The 21,609-nt window shown below is 16.6% G+C and overlaps 4 protein-coding genes across 4 annotated transcripts, besides 27 other annotated features; 3 read left to right on the top strand and 1 right to left on the bottom strand. All coding sequences in view use genetic code 6, as the record gives it.

Moving 5' to 3' along the window:
• The first annotated feature begins 1,006 nt into the window (after positions 1-1,006).
• Positions 1,007-1,046: a microsatellite.
• A 538-nt stretch (positions 1,047-1,584) lies between these two features.
• Positions 1,585-1,636: a microsatellite.
• Positions 1,637-1,727: 91 nt separating this feature from the next.
• Positions 1,728-1,769: a microsatellite.
• Positions 1,770-2,525: 756 nt separating this feature from the next.
• Positions 2,526-2,560: a microsatellite.
• A 122-nt stretch (positions 2,561-2,682) lies between these two features.
• Positions 2,683-2,727: a microsatellite.
• A 529-nt stretch (positions 2,728-3,256) lies between these two features.
• Positions 3,257-3,284: a microsatellite.
• A 698-nt stretch (positions 3,285-3,982) lies between these two features.
• IMG5_111080 (hypothetical protein) lies at positions 3,983-4,208 on the top strand (the record flags this gene model as incomplete). Its single annotated transcript, XM_004034811.1, has 2 exons — positions 3,983-3,985; positions 4,038-4,208. The coding sequence occupies 2 exons, from the start codon at positions 3,983-3,985 to the stop codon at positions 4,206-4,208; spliced, it is 174 nt and encodes a 57-aa protein (XP_004034859.1).
• Positions 4,209-7,631: 3,423 nt separating this feature from the next.
• Positions 7,632-7,765: a microsatellite.
• Positions 7,639-7,807: a microsatellite.
• Positions 7,672-7,727: a microsatellite.
• Positions 7,679-7,757: a microsatellite.
• Positions 7,684-7,765: a microsatellite.
• Positions 7,688-7,780: a microsatellite.
• Positions 7,793-7,871: a microsatellite.
• Positions 7,823-7,871: a microsatellite.
• A 19-nt stretch (positions 7,872-7,890) lies between these two features.
• Positions 7,891-8,871, top strand: IMG5_111090 (hypothetical protein; the record flags this gene model as incomplete). The annotated part of the gene is made up of 2 exons (XM_004034812.1): positions 7,891-8,443; positions 8,498-8,871. The coding sequence occupies 2 exons, from the start codon at positions 7,891-7,893 to the stop codon at positions 8,773-8,775; spliced, it is 831 nt and encodes a 276-aa protein (XP_004034860.1). The 3' UTR covers positions 8,776-8,871.
• A 2,271-nt stretch (positions 8,872-11,142) lies between these two features.
• Positions 11,143-11,228: a microsatellite.
• Positions 11,229-11,634: 406 nt separating this feature from the next.
• Positions 11,635-13,702, bottom strand: IMG5_111100 (hypothetical protein; the record flags this gene model as incomplete). The annotated part of the gene is made up of 4 exons (XM_004034813.1): positions 11,635-11,646; positions 11,942-12,060; positions 12,103-13,503; positions 13,669-13,702. 4 exons carry the CDS (start codon positions 13,700-13,702, stop codon positions 11,635-11,637), a joined length of 1,566 nt encoding a protein of 521 aa, XP_004034861.1.
• Positions 13,533-13,627: a microsatellite.
• Positions 13,576-13,619: a microsatellite.
• An 891-nt stretch (positions 13,703-14,593) lies between the features above and the next one.
• Positions 14,594-14,629: a microsatellite.
• Positions 14,595-14,629: a microsatellite.
• Positions 14,630-15,850: 1,221 nt separating this feature from the next.
• Positions 15,851-15,972: a microsatellite.
• Positions 15,973-16,870: 898 nt separating this feature from the next.
• Positions 16,871-16,948: a microsatellite.
• Positions 16,880-16,932: a microsatellite.
• A 385-nt stretch (positions 16,949-17,333) lies between the features above and the next one.
• IMG5_111110 (peptidase c14 caspase catalytic subunit p20, putative) lies at positions 17,334-20,753 on the top strand (the record flags this gene model as incomplete). The annotated part of the gene is made up of 7 exons (XM_004034814.1): positions 17,334-17,358; positions 17,880-17,897; positions 18,826-18,968; positions 19,011-19,226; positions 19,275-19,465; positions 19,529-20,150; positions 20,202-20,753. 7 exons carry the CDS (start codon positions 17,334-17,336, stop codon positions 20,751-20,753), a joined length of 1,767 nt encoding a protein of 588 aa, XP_004034862.1.
• A 68-nt stretch (positions 20,754-20,821) lies between these two features.
• Positions 20,822-20,878: a microsatellite.
• Positions 20,879-21,008: 130 nt separating this feature from the next.
• Positions 21,009-21,055: a microsatellite.
• Positions 21,056-21,158: 103 nt separating this feature from the next.
• Positions 21,159-21,227: a microsatellite.
• Positions 21,166-21,247: a microsatellite.
• Positions 21,178-21,227: a microsatellite.
• Positions 21,248-21,609: the final 362 nt, after the last annotated feature.

Raw genomic sequence — 21,609 nt, forward strand, 5'->3', positions numbered from 1 at the left:
TTTTTAAGAAGCTTAAATACTTGAACTTTTTAAATATTATAAAAAAAAAATATCTGAAATAAAAAACAGAAATACAGACATGTTCTAAATTCAAAGAAAACTAAAAAAAGCTATTTATATTGTAAATGAATAAAAGTTAAATCAAATAATTAATAAAATGTATGAAATTAAAAACTTTAGGTCAATTAAAATATTTTTAACATTGACAAAGATTTATTATTTTTGTATTTTTATTTTTAAAATATAATTTTTAATTTTTATATATGAAATTAAATATAATATAAATAAAATTTTAATGTCTAAGATTTTTTAAATGATCTTATTGAAGAATATGAAATAAATTAAAAAAAAAATTGATAAAAAAATTTAAATAAACTTAATTGGAAATAATATTAAAAATAAAAACTATAAAAATAAATTAAATAATGTTTAATTATAAAAAATTGAATGAATCCCGAAAATTATTTGATGGAGTTGCAAAATAATCAAAACAATAATTTTTAAATGCAAGTAAAAAAAAGGAAATTCTTATAAAAATAAAATTAAATAGTAATCAATTAATTTATATAAGTTTGTAAGAAATAGCAAAAATAATTTTTCATTTTAATTAAGTAATAAAGTAAAAAATATTAGAATCAACTAATACTTAAGAATGAAATATTTAAATTAAAATTAAAAGATAATAAATAATAAATTAACTAATTTTCGAGTTAGAAATAAAATAGAATTAAAATAAACACCTCTTTATAAAACGCAACTAAAACTGAGCTTTTTTTTAAAACATAAATAAGTTAATATAATTCTGTATTTTTTTAATAATAATAAAATGAACTTAGTTTTTTAAATTAAAAATGTATATATTAATTCTAAATATAGTTAAAATTAAAATAATCAGTAATTTTTATATCTAATAAAAATAAAAAATAAGATAAATCTTATTTCAAAAAAAAAGAGTAATTTTTTTTTAATTTATTTAATGAATTTAATGCTCTTTAATAAAATACATAATAAGTTAAAAGCTAATTTAAATAATTAGAAATCTAATTACAAAACTATTTAAATATTTGAAATGATTTTGAATAAGTTCAAAATGATGTTATTTACTTTCCTAATTTAAAGTGTAAATAATAAAATTCATTTACTTAATAAAAATAATTAGTAAATAAAATTGTAATAAAATTTTTAAAATATTAATTCATTAAATTATTGGTTTGTTATAAATAAATGTAAAATTTATATTTAAGTATATGTTTATAAAGATTTAAATTAGTTATTAAGTTTATTATAGAAAATACATTTTTATATATAATAAATATTTAATATAATTTTTATTTTATTTAAATGCTTAAACTATAATTCAAGAATTTTTTATTTTAAGCCAAATATTTAAATTATCAATTAAATGTATCAATACTATGATTTTTATATAATTTACTTTTAATTATTTTAAATATTTTCTAAATATGTTTAATAATTTACTTATTTAAGTGAACATATTCTAGAATATATTTTTTTATAATACTTTGAATTAATATCAATAGATTTTTTTTAAATATATAAACAAAATGATATCAAAATATATAAAAATAATAATTAATATAAATAATAATAATATAAAAAAATATAATATTAAATATTAAAACAAATTAAAATAATTATTTAAAAAAAAATATTTTAATTTATATTTTTACAGATATTAAGTTTTTTAAAATTATATAATAATAGTATATAAGTAATTTATTATAATATTTAATTTTTATTATAATTAAATGTTTTTAAAATATAAATGAAATACTTAAAAGTAAAATGATTTAATAGATAAATAATAAAAATCTATTTATAAATTAACTGTGACATGTAAAATTTTATTTACACATATAGTAAAATTTTTTGTATTAAATATCTAAATATAAAAAAATATAACATTATTAATAGCTTATATAATTGAAAAAAGATATTTTATATATATATAGATAAATGTAATCAAAAATTTATAAAATATTTAATATCAAAAATATATATAAGCATAAAAATATATATTTTAAAGTTTTTAAAAATTTAAAATAATTTTAAAATAAAATGATATATAAAAATATGTCCAAAAATTTTTATTAATCTATATTATTAAAATTTAAACAATTAATAATATAAAAATTAAATAAAAAAAATATATATTTATATTTTATTGTTATAATATATTTATTATTATTAAAATAAAAATATATATATATATATATATAAAATGTTAAAAAATAATATCAAAAATAAGATTTAATATATATATGAAATAAAAAAAGTAAAACATAATAAAAATATCAAAGGATAATAAATTAAAAAAATATATTATAAAATATCAAAATTAAAAAATTAATATATATAAAATAGTACATCATAATTAATATTAAAAAAATTATAAAAAAAAGATTATTTAAATATTATTAAAATGTATTAAAAAAAAATATCATGTGTATTATATATAAAATAAAATATAAATATAAAATAATTTTTAAATATATATAATATATTTATTATATTTTTTTATTATTATATTTATTAATTAAAATTCTTTATATTTTTAACTAATTTTTTTTTAACATTCAAAAAGCGAAGTTGAAATCTAACAATATATTTATTAAATTTTTTTTTCAAGATTTAAATAAAAACTTTTTTTATATATAATGAATTTATTTAAAAATTTTTATTATTATTAAAATTATTATTTATATTTAATTAAAATAAAAAAATTTTGATATTTTTATACTTTCTTAATTTTTTTTTTTTGTATAATAAATTTTATTTTTTATAAGTTAAAATTGATTTTTAAGAAATTTTATTTTTATAATATATCCTATATTTAATACATTTATTTCTAATCGTATTGTTAATTATTTAGTAAATTTAATATATTAACTGTTAATTTTTTTTTATGAAGATAAATTAATTTAAAATAATATAAATTTTTATTTTATTATAATAATTAAAAAAAACAAAATTAAAAATTAATAAAAGAATTAATTTTAAAGTTTTTGTCTATGATATGGTAATATTAATTTAGAATTTAAAATACTTAATAATATTTAACACAGCTTAAAAAAAATTATAATAAAATAATATATTATTAAGAATGAAATTAATATTTTTATAAACACTTTGGGATATTAGATTTAAATTCTAACATAATTGGGCTAAATTCTTATGATATATTTGTTTTAATTTATCTTTTTTAATTTTGTTATATTAACTATTTAGAATAATAATATATATATATATATATATATATATATTTAATTTTTATTTATACAATTAATTTTATTTTATTTATTATTTTTTTATTTTTTTATGATGTGATTGTTACCAAAAAAAAATTTTAAAAATTAGAGTTTAAATATAAATAATAACAAAAACTATATCTATAATAATTAATATATAAAAAATGGATAATAAAAGGGAAAAAAGAATATCCATTTAACACCAAAAAGAAGGAGAATATTGCGATTTAAAATAAGACTCTTAAAATCTACCGTTAAACGATTATTAACTATTTAATTAAGGCAAGCAGAAACCATATTTATACTTAAAAATAAGACCTTACTTAAAAAGACTAATTTTATCTATTCTAATAATATTAACATTTATATTATTATTTTTACAAATTTATAATGTTTCGTAATAAAAATATCCTTTAGAAAGTCCGAATGAATAATTTTTTCAAAATAATTGGTAAGATATAACTGATTAAATAATAAAACCTAATACAGAAAAAGCAAATTCGAAACTATAAAACTAAAAGAAAATAATTTAAAAGTACTTTTAATATCTGAACCTAATTTATCTTAAAGTGGAGCATCTTTAGACGTAAATGTAGGTTCATTTAGTAATCCAGACTAATTTTAAGGACTTGCACATCTTTTAGAACATATGTTACTAATGGGAAGTGAAAAATATCCAGACGAAAATTTATTTTTTGATTTAATATCAAAAAATGGTAATTTTTTTATTTAAATATATTGAATTATTATTTTAATAAAAAAATATAGGAGGATAACTTAATGCATTAACATCGAGTGGAAATACAAATTATCATTTTGAAAGCACAAATAATAATTTTGAGTAACTCTTAGATGTATGGAGTCGATTTTTCATTGACCCTCTTTTAAAAGAAGAATAACTAGAACGAGAAATATAAGCAGTAGATTCTGAATTTGTGAATAGCTTAACTACAGAAGCTTATAGAATATATTACTTATTAATTAATACAAGTGATAAATAGCATGCTTTTAGTACTTTTAGTTGTGGAAATATCGATTCTTTAATGAAGAATCCTAAAAATACATACTTTGCCCTTAGAGAGTTTCTTTAGAAATATTATTTTTCCGAAAATATGACTTTAGTAGTAAAAGTAAATTCCATTTATTTAAATTCAACTAAAAATAAAATTGAAGATCTTTTTTCACAAATACCTTCTTTTTTTTAGAAAAAAGCAGAAAATTCTAATCTTCTTTTAAATTCAATATCGTATACTGAATAAATGCCCGTTTAAAAAGGCTCATATTTATAATTAAAGGAAAACACTAAAACTAATAAACTTCATATATTCTTCTTTATACCTTTCAAAGAAGAAAGTGAATATAAAACATTAACATTTGTTTAATTTTTATTCAATTATGGATTCTAGGAAACAAACTTTTGCCTATATTTAGCTGAAAAAGGTTTATCGAGCAAATGTGAAGTACATATAGAAGAATAGATTACTGCTTTATGTAAATTTTTGACATTTTAAATAGAAATAGAACTATTAAATGAAACAAAAAATGATATATAAGAAATAATAAGAATTTATTTTTATTATATGCAAGAAATATAAAAAATAACAGAAAAAAAGGAAAAATATAATAAAATTAAAGAAATACTCGAAAAATTTTATTTTTTATAAATTTAATAATAATAATAATTAATGATTTAATTGAGTTAATTTTCTAAAATAATAAACTAGAATGTAAGCATAAAAGAAATATTAAGTTTTGAAAGTTTATTGAAAAAATTCAATATTTTCCATTTCGAATAAATATTATAAATTTTAAATAATCCCGAAAAAATAACTATTATTCACAATACTGATAACTTAAATGTTTTCAAAAATATGATTTTAAAAGAAAGCAAGCTTTACGATTTGACTTTTACTTAAAAATTTTTAAACGAAAAAGAACTTTCAGATTTTCTAAACTTCCAAAAAAAATTCGAATTAGTACCTTAGAAAAATTTCCCTGTTTTAAAAGATACTATTTTGGAAGATATTGATGATTCCTTTTAAGATGATGAAATTCCTTAAGTTATTTTGAGCAACAAAAACGGAAGATTACTCATTTAAGTGAGTAAAAAAGAATTTAAATAACCTAAATAGGTGATTTATTTAAAATTTGCTCACGATTTAGTTAAAAAAGATATTTTTAATAAAATATCAAATGAAATTTTTGTCAATGAATTCAAATTGATTTTAAAAAAGAGTCTTTTTAAATACGAAATGAATGGACTTACATATGGAATAAGTTCAAGTAAAGAAGGATTTGATATTTTTTTGGAATCTTTCAATTCTTTGCAGGAAGAAATAATGAATGAAATATAAAAAAGCTTAAATTAAGTGTAAATAAAGGAAGAAAATTTTGAAAAGAACAAGAAAAAAATCTAAAATTAAATAAAAGAATTTGAATATTAAATGATAATATAGTAATTTACCACTGAAGTTTTATAAAAAGTTTTCATAAAAGACTATTTTGGGAAAAAAGATATTTCATAAAATATAGAAAATTTAGATTTCGCAAGGCTCAATTAATTTTAAAATAACTTCAAAAACTCATTTTATTTGACTTTTTTTGCTTTTGGAAATGTCCAAGAAAATGTAATTAAAAAATATTTTCTTCAACTAACTTCTAATTTGAAAGATAATGCATAATCTTAATAAAATATTATTGGAAAAATACTCTCTTTTCCCAAATAAAAAATTGTTTTTAAAAATCTATATTTTTCTAGAGATAATAAAAATAATTTAGGAGTCACAGTATTTTATTTTGGCAAAATGAATACGAAATAAAGAGCTATATTAAAATTAATATAAAAACCTTTATATAGTTTTGCATTTGAAAAATTGAGAACATAATTATAATTAGGATATTTAGTTTCTGGTAAGTTGATTAATTTTTAAGATATTTTTATTTATTATGTAATTGTATAAGGATATAAAAATACACCTGATGTTTATAAGGAAGAAATAGCTATTATGGTAAATGATTTTGGTGAAAAATATCTCAAATAAATGGATGATGAAACTTTTTTAGAATTAAAAAAGAGTACATATTATAGTTTGTTATTAAATTTTTCGAATTTAACAGAGAAATCATAATTTTATTGGCAGTATATATAAGATTAGAGTTTTGATTTTTATGAAAATTATAATATTATTTAAGAACTTGATGGTATTTCTAAAGAAGATGTTATTTAATTCTTTTAAGTGTTCTTTTTTGATAATTTCCTTAATTTCTAATTGTTTAACCCTAATGTTACACCAAACATTTAAAATAATAATATTCAAGGTGAAACAGTTGTTTTAAATATCTAAAATCTATAATAATAAGGCTAATGGATAAATTTAGAAGATTAATTTAGTAAATTTAAACAAAGAAAAAAAAATTGATTTTTTTATAATAAATATAAATTATTATTATTTATTATAGTTAATTATTATTTAAATATTAAATATTTATAAATTATAATTATTAATTAATTTTTATTTTCTTTTTAATTTTATTTTTATAAGATTAAAGATAATATATATAAGATATTATTTATTATTATTTTTAATATAGGTTTATTTATTTTAAAAAATAAAATTTATAGATAAATTTTATTATTTATCCTTAATTTTCATATAAAAATATTATAGAATTAAAATTTAATTCTATTTAAATCTATTCAAAAATATTAAACAATACTTAATGATATAGTTATTATTAATAATTAAAAATTTTAATAAATTAAATTAAGAAAAAGCAAATATCCATTCATAATATTAATAAATTAATTATTACTTTTATTTTTTACTGATAAATTATTATTTTTAAAATCAATAAAAATAAAATTTTCTTAGAAAAATTAAAAGTAATTAAATAGCATATTTAATTTGTTTAATTTTAATAAAATAAATATTATTAATCATCTAAAATAAAAATTTATATTTTTTGTTTAAATTTTTATATTTTATTTTTTTACCTAACTTATTATGTTTTTAATTAAATATTTATATTTTATATTATTTAAATTTAAAATTAATAATATTAAAAAAAAATTGATAAAAAATATCATATGATTTGATTATTTATTATAAAGTGATTTAAAAATTATATTTTTAAATTAATTGTTTCGCAATTATACTTATAATAAAATTATAAAAATTAAAATTAATCATTATTAAACATAAAAAAAATGATTAAAATATACAATTAATTTAAATTTGACTAATTTTCATAAAATATGTTAATATATTAAATATATAAAAAATATATATTTAAAAAAAAAGATTGTATTATTTATTAATTTGTAAAAAAAAAATATAATTATAAATAAAAAGATGAAAAAAAAATTATTTTATTTATAATTTATTTTTTAAAATTTATATTAATATTTAATATTTTTAATTATTTATTATATTTTTTATTTTAAATTTTTTATATTTATTTATTTATTATTTATTTATTTATTTATTTATTTATTTTTATATAAAATTATTCTTTATAATTTTTTATTTTTATTATTAATAAATAAATAACATTATTTTTAATATTAATAATTTAAATAATTATATTTTTAATAATATAATAGTAATTTTTATATAAATAAATGAATATTAACAAGGAAAACAATATACCTTTTAAACTCCAACAACAAGTCAATTATTATGACTTTTAATAAGACTATTAAAATTTACCGTTAAATGAGCATTAACTACTTGAATAAAACAAAAGAAAATCAGCTTTATACTAAAAAATAAGACCTTACATAAAAAGACTTATTTTATATATTTTAATATTATTATCATCTATATTATTCTTCTCACAAATATATATTGTTTCGTAATAAAAAAAACCTTTAGAAAGTCCGAATGAACATTTTTTTTAAAATAATTGGCAAGATATAACAGATAAAATAATAAAACCTAAAACATTAAAAAGTAAATTTGAAGCTATAAAACTAAAAGAAAATAATTTAAAAGTACTTTTAATATCTGAACCTAATTTACCCTTTAGTGGCGCTTCTTTAGACATAAATGTAGGTTCATTTGATGATCCAGATTAATTTTAAGGACTTGCACATCTTTTAGAACATATGTTATTTATGGGAAGTGAAAAATATCAAGATGAAAATTTATTTAATGATTTGATATCAAGAAATGGTAATTTTTATATTTAAATATATAAAATTAATATAAATGTTAATATAAAAAAAGGAGGATAATCTAATGCATATACAGACAGTGGAAACACAAATTTTCATTTTGAAAGCACAAATAATAATTTTGAGTAAATTTTAGATGTATGGAGTCGATTTTTCATTGACCCTCTTTTAAAAGAAGATCAACTAGAACGAGAAATATAATCAGTAGATTCTGAATATATGAATACTTTAACCATAGAAGATGAAAGAATTTAAAGCTTATTAGTTGATATAAGTGATAAAGAACATCCTATAGTAATTTTAGTTGCGGAAATGCGGATTCTTTAATGAAGAATCCTAAAGAAACATAAATTGCCCTTATAGAGTTTCTTAAGAAATATTATTTTGCAGAAAACATGACTTTGGTAGTAAAAATAGATTCTTTTATATTAAGAATCAACTAAAAATAAAATAGAAAATATATCTTCACAAATACCTTCTTTTAGAAAAATTAACAAAATTTCCAATCTTCTTTTAAATTCCAAATAGTAACCTAAATAAATACCCATTTAAAAAGGATCATATTTACAACTAAAGGAAAATGCTAAAACTAATAAACTTTATATAATCTTCTTCTTACCATTCAACGAAGAAGGTGAATATAAGACATTAGCATTTATCAAATATTTATTCAATTATGGATTCTAAGAAACAAACTTTTGCCTATATTTAGCAGAAAAAGGTTTATCTAGCAAATGTGAAATAAATATAGAAGAAGTGATTCTTCTATAAGTAAAATTTTGAAATTTAAAATTGAAATATAGTTATTAAATGAAATATAAAATGACATATAAGAAATAATAAGAATTTATTTTTATTATATACAAGAAATATAAAAATATCTGAAAAAAAGGAAAAATACAATAAAATAAAAGAAATACTCGAGAAATTATTTTCTTTATAAAGTTTATAAACAGAATAAGTAATGGATGAAGTGACTTAATTTTCTGAAATAATAAACTAAAATATAATAATCAAAGAAATTATAAGTTATAGAAGTTTATTAACAAAATTCAATATTTTCCATTTCGAATAAATGATAGAAATATTAAATAACCCTGAAAAATTAATTATTATTCATAACACTAATAACGAAAATGTTTTCAAAAATATGATTTTATAAGAAAGCAAGCTTTATGATTTGATTTATACTTAAAAATTTTTAAATGAAAAAGAGTTTTAAAATTTTCTAAACTTCCAAAAAAAAATTGAATTAGTGCCTTAGAAAAATTTCCCTGTTTTAAAAGATACTATTTTTGAAGATATTGAAAGCTCATTTTAAGATGATAAAACTCCTTAAGTTATTTGAGTAACGAAAACGGAAGATTACTCATTTAAGTGAGTAAAATAGAATTTAAATAGCCTAAATAGGTAATTTATTTATAATTTGCTCACGAGTTAGTTAAATAAAATATTTTTAATAAAATATCAAATGAAATTTTTGTCAATGAATTCGAAATGATTTTAAAAAAAAATCTTTTTAAATACGAAATGAGTGGATTTATATATTAAATAAAATCAACTAAAGAAGGATTTATTATGTATTTGGAAACTTTCGATTCTTTGTATGAAGAAACAATATAGGAAATATAAAAAAGCTTAAACTAAGTGTAAATAAAAGAAGAAGATTTTGAAAAAAATAAGAAAAAAATCTAAAATTAAATAAAATAATTTGAATACTAAATGATTTATGAGTAATTTAGTGAATTTTTGAAAAAAGTTTTCATAAAAGACTACTTCGAGAAAAAAGATATTTCATAAAATATAGAAAATATAAATTTCGCAATGCTCAATTAATTTTAAAATAGCTTCAAAACCTCCTTTTATTTGACTTTTTTTGCTTTTGGAAATGCCCAAGAAAGTATAATTAAAAACTCTTTTCTTTAGCTAACTTCTAATTTATAAAATAATGCATAATCTTAAAAAACTATTATTGCGAAAATACTCTCTTTTACCTAATAAAAAATTGTTTTTAAATATTTATTCCCATCTGGAGATAATAAAAATAACCTTGGAGCCACATTATTTTATTTTGGTAAAATGAATATGAAATAAAGAGCTATGTTAAAATTAATATAAAAACCTTTACAGAGTTTTGCATTTGAAAAATTGAGAACTTAATTATAATTGGGATATTTAGTTGATGTTTCTTTGATTAATTTTTAAGATATTTATATTTAATCTGTACTTGTCTAAGGATATAAATATACACCTGATGTTTATAAGGAAGAAATAGCTATTATGGTAAATGATTTCTTTGAAAATTATCTCAAATAAATTGATGATAAAACTTTTTTAGAGTTAAAAGAGAGTACAAAAGAAAGTTTACCATTATATTTTTCGAATTTAAATGGTAAAGCAACATCTAATTGGTATTATATTTAAAGTTAGAGTTTTAATTTTTTAGAAAATAATTATATTTTTTAAGAAATTGATGGCATTTCTAAAAATGATGTTATTTAATTCTTTTAAGCGGTATTTTTTAACAATTTCCTTAATTTCTAATTGTTTAATTCTAATATAACACCAAATATTTAAAATAATAATAATAATCAAGGTGAAACTGTTGTTTTTAATATCTAAAGTTTATAATAGTAAGGCTAATGGATAAATATAGAAGATTAATTTAGTAAATTTAATCCAAAAAAAATATTTTGATTTTTTTTTTAAATAAATTATTATTAATTTATCATTGTATTTAATTTTTTTTTTTCAATAATTATTAATTAAATTTAATTTTATTTTTTTAAAAAAGATTTGTAAAAGAAATTATAAATAAAATATTATTTATTATTTTTAAATAAGTTTTTTTATATAAAAAAAATAAAGTTTATACATAAATTTTCATTATTTATCTTTAACTTTCATATATAAATATTATCCAAATTTAATTCTATTTAAATCTATTCAAAAATATTGAACAATACTTAATTAATTTAGTTATTATTAACAATTAAAAGTTTATTAAATAATTAAAATAAGAAAAATAAATGTCCTTTTTTACCATTAATAAACTAATTATTACTTTTATGTTTTATTAATTAATTATTATTTTTTAAATCATGAAAAGTATCATTATCTTAGCAAAATTAAAAGCAATTAAACGGCATATCTAATTGGCTTAATTTTTATAAAATAAATATTATTTCTTCATTTATATTACTATTTATATTTTTTTATTATAAAATAATAATATTTTTGTTTACTTAATTTATTATGCTTTTTAATTTAATAAATATTATTCTATAATTTATTTAACTTTCAAAATAAGAATTGGTAAAATATATCTAGATACATCTTTTAATTTTGCATTTTTATTAGAAAATGATAATTAAAATAAATTTTTGATATAGCTTTTTCTCATTTCCACTTCGTTTTCTTAAAAATCTTCCAAATTTGGATTCTTCATTGTTTAATCAGAATAGTTTTCTAATAATTAAACCATTTTTTAAATTACTTCATCGTCTAAAACTAAATTTTCATCATTCATTTGGGCAATAATAAATTCAATACAAGCTTATTCTATTTTACTTATTTCTTAAATAATTAAATTCTAATCCTCATTTTAAAATTAATCTATAATTATATTTTTATTTAAAATATAAAAAAATAAAAAACCAATTTTTTCTTTAGGCCTTTAAAGAAGATTTTCGAAAATGATAAAAAGATTATGATTAATAGATTTATGTTTTTTAATTAAAAACTCAGCAATTTAAAAAAACACCCCAAAAGCCTATTTCCAAATAAATTAGAAATTTTTGGGTAATTTCTAATGAAAACACAAATACTAGTAATCATATCTCAATTCAACAAGTACTTCGATTTTCGCAAGAAAGTATTATATAAAAACCTATTAAATATTTTCCTAGAAATCTATATTAATAATAAAATTAGCAAAAAAATTCATAAATTTTAACACTACTAAATAACTTATTCGATCATTTATTTACATATTTAATATATCAATCATAAAAAGAAGCATTTAATTTTATACTTATTCGCTTTTTAATAAAATAAACCCTTCAAATTCTTTAATTACATTATAAAAAGTATTGTCATCATTTAAATTAAAATGTGAAACAACTCCATAACTGTCTACTTTTTTCGCAAATTAAACAGCAGCTTTAAAAAATTCAATAAAAGAGTTCATTATCACTATACAATTCGTTTCTTATATACAAAAGTTTAAATAAAGTGCATATATATGCATTGTTTAAGGAAGAATTTGCTATAAGGCGACTTTACTTTGCATTTTATCTTCTCCAGTAATATGATTCATACTATTTTAATAATCTAAAAGCATTTCTTTAACAAAATCGAATGTTTTTAAAGCCTGAACCGGTTTATTTTACACGAAATCTTTAATTAAAATAAAAAACTCAAAAACCAATTCTTAATTCAGAAAACTAATAATTTCCTTAAATTTCGAAAAAATAAAAATATAAAGTTAAATTAAACTCTCGTCAATATCAGAAATTAAAAATGCTCTTTTATTTATTTTCTAAAGGCTTTAAAATAACATAATAAGCGTGTTTTCCCAAGCTTTTAAATTCAATATTTTTTCATAAGCAGAAATATGATTTAACATCAAATTTATGGAATTATTATCAGAAGGAATCGTGAATTTCGGAGTTTCAGGAATTCCCGAAAATTTCGGAGTTTATAAATGAAATTGAGGATGTTCATGCGGATTTTCTTCGTAATTTTTTAATATTTTCAAATAAATTTTATCTATTTGCTTTATAAAAAGATCTTTACTTATTTTCAACCAAAATTTAGATGAGAAAAATTTCATATTTGTAGTTATTAATTTAGTTATTGTAATAATTGAAGATTATCGAACCTCTGGTGAATTATCACCTGTTATAACTATTAATTTAGTGAATAAACTTTCCCATAAGTTCTCAAAGTTGTCATTAGAATTATCATTATTAGAAGATTTTTACTCGTTTAATTTACCTAATTAATCGCCTACATGCCAAAAGAAATCAACTGATTAATAAATATTATTAGAAATAACTTAAATTTTAAAATTATTATTATGAATAATATAAACATATAAGTAAATAAAATATTTAAAATATAAATTATTATATATATATATAAATATATATATATATATAATATATATATATTTAAATATTTTTACATTTATAATTATTTTTTTTATTATAATTTTTTTACCTGAATTTTTTCTAAAGTTTTCTATTATGTCCATTATTAAAGTAAATTGATTAATTAAAATATGAGTTATGTGTTAATTTATTATAATTTCTAAACACTAAATACCTTAATTAAGAATATTTTGTTAGTCACTATTTGTTGAAGAAATATATAGTATTTCTAAAATTGTTTAGATTCCTTTATTTTATATTTAATGTCCATTATTTTATAGTAACTTTAATATATTAATTAAAAGATTTTCTTTAGTATCCACAAAAGGCGAACTAATAACTTCCTTATATGGTTGAAATAGCGTTTCTTACCAATTTTCTTAATTCCAAAGGTTATTTTTGCTGAAATTTTCTTATATGCTTTTATTTTAGAAGTTAGAATATTAATACATTTACATGAAAAAAATAAAAGCACTATTTATTATTGTATTTAATATTTCTACAGATAAAACTCTTAATTCAGATATTTTTTCATTAGCAAGTAAAAGAAAATGTGCGGCAATCAAATCCCAAAAAAGTTAAATTCTTTATAAATTAACAATTATGATTTCCTGCATTTTTAATAATGCGAATTTTTTGGTGTTTATATCAAATGCTTTCTTTTGTTATTAATCTATTGATATTATTTCTAAAATTGAAAGGTTTACTTGATTTAATGCATTTATTAATACTACTATTAATTAATCCTTTATTTATTTTGAATAAATTTAAATATTATTTATTATTAACTCTATTATTAAATTTTTATATTAAATATATTACCTCCATTTCATTACTCTAAGTAAATAAATTATTTAATAAGCTTTAGAAAATCTAGATATCTTACATAACTTAAGAATCATCACTATTATTTTAAAATTTCTTTTAGAAAAATACATCTAACTTTTACATACTTTACAAAATAATATGCCATGAAGATATACCTAAAGTATCTAAAAAAATAAAATAAAAATAAAATAAAAAATAAAATATATATATATACTTCCAATGCAATTTGCAACATTAAAAAGTGCTTTAGTTGATTAAATATTAATAAAAATCTAATCTTCATTATTTTAACAAATACAATTATCTGCAATAACCTTCAAAAATGTATCAACAATTTTATTAAGTTAAAAAAATGAAGCCATATTAATCCAACTTTAAAGTTAAGTAAAAAGATCTTATGTATATAAATCACTAATTTATTTCTATAATAAAGTTTTTATGATTCTTAAAAAAGGCCTCCATAAATTTTCTATTATGCTAACAATTGGACTAAACTTTTCATTTTATAAATTATTTTCTTTATTGTTATTATTTTCATCAAGAATTTATTTCTCGATTTTCTATTACATTCTTATTAATGAAAGTGTAAAATTATTTACACTCTCAATTAATATTTTATATAATTAATTAAAACTTATTAATGGAGGATCTGGATAATCCATCTCGTTTCTATCTAAAATTTTCCCTTTTATATTTGTTGTTATTTATTTTTTTATTTCCTAATCTGGAAGTTATGCTATATTTTAAGCTATCACATATACTAATTCGATTATTTTATCTAAATTTCTTTCTCCTTTCTCATCAGCAACTGCCAAAAGTTAAATAAAAGAAGTTTTTGAAAGAGCCAAAGCAAAAAACTCTATATAAATATATGAAAAAATGTAAATTTTATTAACTGATTTATTCATTTGGTGTATCTTTTAGATTATTTCCATATTACTATGTAAATTAAAAGTCAATCGAGAACATAATTTTATTATTCGAATTCCAAATTAAAACTCTTAATATTCAAAATTAATGTTTTCAATTGCAAATGGTACTAACTTTTCCTTTATTAATTAATTTATTTAATTATTATTCTATATGTATTTTCCTGCTTATTTTAATATGCTTAAAATAAGATCAAATGCTTTTTTGTTTATATTATTTAAAATATATATAACAAAATATATTTACCAATTTCTTAATAAAGAGGAACTTAAGCTATATTTACATATTAAGGTAGTTTTTTTCCTTCCAGAAATTAAATTAATTCAAAAAGTAATTTAAAACAAGTTCTTTTTTTTTTTAAAAAAAAATTAATTAATAATATATCTTATTATTAAAAAAATATATTTTACTAGTTTATTTAATTTCTGTATACTGGAGAATATTAAATTTATGATGCTTCTAATGAATTTTTAAGTAAGTTTGTTTATTCTATCTATTATTATTATTATTATTATTATTATTATTATTATTATTATTATTATTATTATTATTATTATTATTATTATTATTGTAATTATTATTGCTATTATTATGGTTTTAATTATTGTTATTATTACTGACATATTTAATCATCAATACATGTATTAAATGTCGTTAATTAAATATTTACTTTTTGTTAATCTTAACATTTCACAAAATGATCAAAAACTATGCTTGTTAGTTAAAAAAGACCTGATAAAGAAGTGTTATGGATTATGATATCTTTTTAATCTTATAGATTTAGGCAAATATTTAATATCTTTTTTTATTTATTTTAATTTATTTTTTTGTTTTCTTTTTTTATTTTTTACTTTTTCAATAAATTCATATGTTCGGCCATTTATTATTTTAGGATTAAATAACATTAATAATGTTTATATTAATTTTATCTGTATTTTTTCATCTTTTATGTCTTTTTATGAATATAAAAAATTTAAAGCGATATTGTAGTTATTCTATTTTATTTTTTAATATTTTTTGATTTTTGATTTACTTCTTAAATTCTTTATTATGATAGCATTTTTTATAACATATTTAAACCTAATTCGTATAATTTTAGTGTTTTAGTCTCTTTTATAAGATCTATTATTTAAAATAATTCATTTAAAGGCAAATTAATTATTGATTAAGTATTAATATTTTAATTATTTCTTATATTTTATAAAAAATTTAAACAATCATTTATACTCTATTAATTTATTGTAAAAAAAATTTGATATAATATAAATAAATTATTAATTTAAAAAAAATTGTATTTTTTTTCATAAATTTTTGCAATTATATTTTAAAATAAACATCTTTTATTTGCGGAAATCTTTTTCTTGTTTCTGGAAATATGCTTTGAAGATCTTTTTCTATTAATTCAATAAAGTTGCTCATTTTTTTTATTAAAAAAAAACTATAATTTATATTTTTTTAATTTGTAAATTTTTTTGATAAAAAAAAATTATTTTAAACTAAATAAAAATAATTAAAAATATAAAAAATTATAATATAAACTATATTATAAATGTATAAATAAACTTAATTATTAAATAATATTTAAATATAAAAAAGTAAGTTTTACAAAGTTTTCAATAAGCAATAAAAATTGTTATATCTATGATTTTAGCAAAATATCTATATGTAATCGTATTTTAAAAACCTATTTTATTAATTATAATAATATATTTTCAATTTTATTAGTATAAAATAAATTTATGCCTAATATGATTAAAGATATAAAAATAAATATATTAATTATATACTACAAATTTTAATTTTATGATTTTCTTATATAAGATAAAATAAATAAAAATTTATAAAATTATTTAAATATAAAACCTAAAATAGTTAGTTAAATCTATCTAAAACATTAAAAAAATAAAAACATAATAGCTAAATATATTAAGCTATAGTTAACAATCCATTAATCATAAAAAATAAGGATTAAAAAGAATGACAATTAAATACAAAAAACTAAGTAATTAATATCAATTTTATTTAGCTAAGTATTTTTAAAAATCCATGTATTAATATTAATAATAACCCAATCAAATATTTTACATTATTAATATGAAATCATGAAATATTAAAGGTTTAAAAACTACTATATATAAATTGTTAATTTTAATAATTTATTATAATATATTGAAAATCTTTTTTTTTAATTTAAAAATTAAAAAATATTATATAAGTAATTTTAATATAAATACATTTTTTTATATAATTAATAATACAATTATTAAAATATTAAATAAATAAATAAATAATTTTATCTATTATTATATAATTATTTTCTTATTTTCTTTTTTAATTCAATAATTATATTTTAAAAGTCATTTTTCTTCATTAAAATTAATATTAGTATTTTATTTTTATTCTAGTTTAGTAAAGGCTATATACATAAAAATACTTATTATTAAAGTAAATATAGATATATACAATATTTTAGTCATTTTTTCTTAAAAAGTTTATTTTTTTAATTTTTTTTATTATTTGTAGTTTGGATTAAGTGTTTCAGTACTTTTTTTCTTTATTTCTTAATTCAGTTTGTTAAATTATTTTACTTATTAAATAGCTATTTACCTTCTATAGTTATCTATTAATAAGTTATTATTTTTTTAGTTATTTCCGTTTGCTACAGATTTTACTGATTTGTTGCTTATATTTTTACCTCTCATTTTCTTTATCTTTGTTTTTTTTCTTTAATTAAATAATTATATATTTTTTATAGTTTTTCAATTTAATAATATTAATATTTAAAAATATTTATTTATAATAAATAAACTTTATCTTTTTTTTTTAATTAAAAAAATTAAAGAAATTTTATTTAATTTTTATTATTTATACAACAACTATTTGTATTATTTATTATTATATTTTTTTTATTATTATTTATTATAATAATTTAAAATAAACATACAGATATTTATAAATAAAAATGAATTAAAAAAACAGAAATAGGAAGAAAAAAGATAATAAAGATAATGATAAAAAATCAAAAGATGTACTTTAATAATAATTATTCTATATTAAACCTTAAAAATAAAATAACAAAAAAATTAAAATAATCCAAAATTTCAAATAAAGGCAGAAGATAGATATATTGAAGCAAAAAAAATAATAAGCAAAGATAGTATAACAAGATAAGATTTTGAAAAAATAACAAATTATTTATCAGAAGGACTTAAGCTATTGTAAAAATAAAAATATTTCCAAAAAAAAAAAAAAAAACATAAAAATAAAAGACAAGCAATATAAAATTTACCTGAATAAAGATAAGCAAAATATTTTCATTTATAAGGTATAGCATATTAAAATATAAAAGAATACACTAAAGCTTTACATGAGTACGATGCTGCTGTAAAAAATGAAATAGATAACCCATTATATCATTGTTTTAAAAAAATAAAATAATAAAAAGTTTAATTTTATTTATAAAAAATAGTATGTAGAGGAAATATTTTATTAGAATTAGGAAATTTAAAAGAAGCCTTAGTAGAATTCGATTATACAATAAATTTAAATCCAACAGACGGGATGAATTACATGAATAGGGCAAAAGTATATTTTGATTTAGAACAATACAAAGTAAATAAGAAAAAAATATAATTTAAATAACAAAATAAAAAGAAAGCAATAGATGATTATTCATTGGCTTAAAAATATGTTAAAGACTCAACAAATTTGTTCAAAATATATTATAATCTAGGAGAAAGCTATCGAAGAATAAAATAAATGCAAGAAGCAATATAATATTTAGAGAAAGCCACATTAATAAAAAAAGAAGATTCTGAAGCATAAAATACATTAGGACTAGCTTTATTTGAAGACTAAAGATACGAAGAAGTTAAAAAAAGAAAAAGAAAAAATAATATAAAAATAAAATAAAAAAAGGCATTAGAAAAATTTCAAGAAGCTAGAAATTTAGATGATAAGAAAGCTGATTATTATACAAATAAAGCTTAGGCATTATATTATATGAAGGAATATGCATTATCATTAGTAGAATGTGAAATGGCAATATTACTAGATTCATAATCATCACGAAATTTTTATGTTAGAGGAAATTCATATTTAGCAATGAAGTAATAAAAAATTCTCAAAAAATATACATATAAAATAATAATCAAAATTTTTTGTTAAAAAAGTAAATTTTATGAAGCACATAAGGATTTTGATACTGCAATATCAATAAATTGTAATAATGAAATGTATTATCATTCTAAAGGAATGACCTACAACTAATAATACGAATATGAAAAAGCAATCCGAATGTTCAAAAAAGCATTACAAATAAATCCTAATCATATCCCATCTAGATACCATTTAGGTCTAATGTTACATATAAATGGTTACTATCAAGAATCTATCCAAAATTTTGACATAGTTTTAAAAGATAAAGGAGATGATCGTCTAGTATATGAAAGTAGAGGTAAAGTTTACCAAGATATGAATTAATACGAACTTTCAATTTAGGATTTTAATTAAGCGATTAAGTTAGATACATCGAATTCAGAAACTTATTACTATAGGGGTTTGTCATATATTGCAATGAAGAAAATTAAATAAGCACTTCATGATTTTACACATTCATTGCAATTAGGTAATAAATATCCTGAGGTTTTTAGCGGTATGGCCCAAGCTTATAGGTAAATTAATGATTATGAAAAAGCTCTCTTTTATATTAATGAAGCATTAGATAAATGTGCACTTAATGTCGACTTTTTACTATAAAGAAGCAATATATATGTCGATATTAATGAATATACAGTAATTATATATTAATTTTTTTTTAAATAAAAATTAAAATATATTAAAAAGAAAGCCATTACTGATTTAAGTTTAGCTTTAGAATAAAGACCAAACGATCCTATGGTATTATATAAAAGAGGAATAGCTTTATTTAAAAATAAGGAGTATTTTTAATGCATAAAGGATTTGTTCAAATCTTACGAATAAAAACCAATAAGTAATTACACAGCAGATTTACACTATCATTTAGGAGTTTCATTTGCAAATTTAGAAAAATTCTGGAATTCAGTAGAACCATTAACAGAAGCAATAAAATTATAATAAGATTTCCCGCATTATATACATGAAAGGGCTAAAGCTTATTTGTTAATCGGAGAATATGAAATGGCGGAAAAAGACTTTAATAAAGTAATAGAAATGTAACCTAATAATTCACATGCATATTTTGGTAGAGGATTTGCTAGAAAAGGAAAAAAGTTATACGAATAAGCTGCAGAAGATCTTGAACATGCAAAATAATTAGACCCTTAAAATCATTTAATGGTGGTCAATTATAGAAATATGGCTTAAATTTAATTTATTCCTTTATGTAAACCTGGTGAAGAAGACTAATAAATATGAAGAATTTATTTATTTTATTTTATAATATAAAAAAATATATAATTTTTATTCATATATGTTTAATTTAATATTATTATTATTATTATTATTATTATTATTATTATTATTATTATTATTATTATTATATTCTTTATTTTTCTTTTTTATATTCTTTTTCAAATTATTATATTTTTGCATTTTAATAATTGTATTTTTATCCTATTTGTTAACAGAATACAAAGTATTGTCCTTAACATTATTTATCACATTTTTAGTCATCATTTATTTATTTTTTTATTACATCTTTTAATTCTTTTTTTATTTCATTTTTTTCCCCTAATTTCCTATTCTCTTGTTCCTCTTATTTTTCTACTTAGTTTTAATCTTGAGTTTCTTCCTTTTCATAATTTTTTTCTTATTCACTTTTTTCTAATTTTTATATTTCTTCTTATCCTTCTTTTATTTCTTATTCTTATTTTCTATCTTATCCTTCTTATAATTTTTTTTCATATTTTTTAAAAGCACAAACTTCACACCACGTAAATTCTTTAAAATTATTTATAAATTCTTAATCTCGTTTGATTTTTGCTTTCTATAATAGTTTTTTTTTCTTACAAATTTTTGATTTACATAAACCTTTAATTTATTCAATTTAAATTTATTATATTTATAGTATAAACTCTTAAGTAATTCTTTCTTTTTCATTTTTGGCTTATAATTAAATTTGTTTTGTTTCAAATTCTAATTAAATCTATAATCTTTTAATTTCTTTGATTTTTTCTTATAGTTAATCATTTTATACTATCTTTGCTTTTTTTAATTTAATTGAATTTATATTTTTAATATTTTCTTACATAAATATTCTTTTAATTAAGAT

Source organism: Ichthyophthirius multifiliis (genome assembly GCF_000220395.1).
Source record: "Ichthyophthirius multifiliis unplaced genomic scaffold scaff_1120509250908, whole genome shotgun sequence".
NCBI lineage: Eukaryota > Ciliophora > Oligohymenophorea > Hymenostomatida > Ichthyophthirius > Ichthyophthirius multifiliis.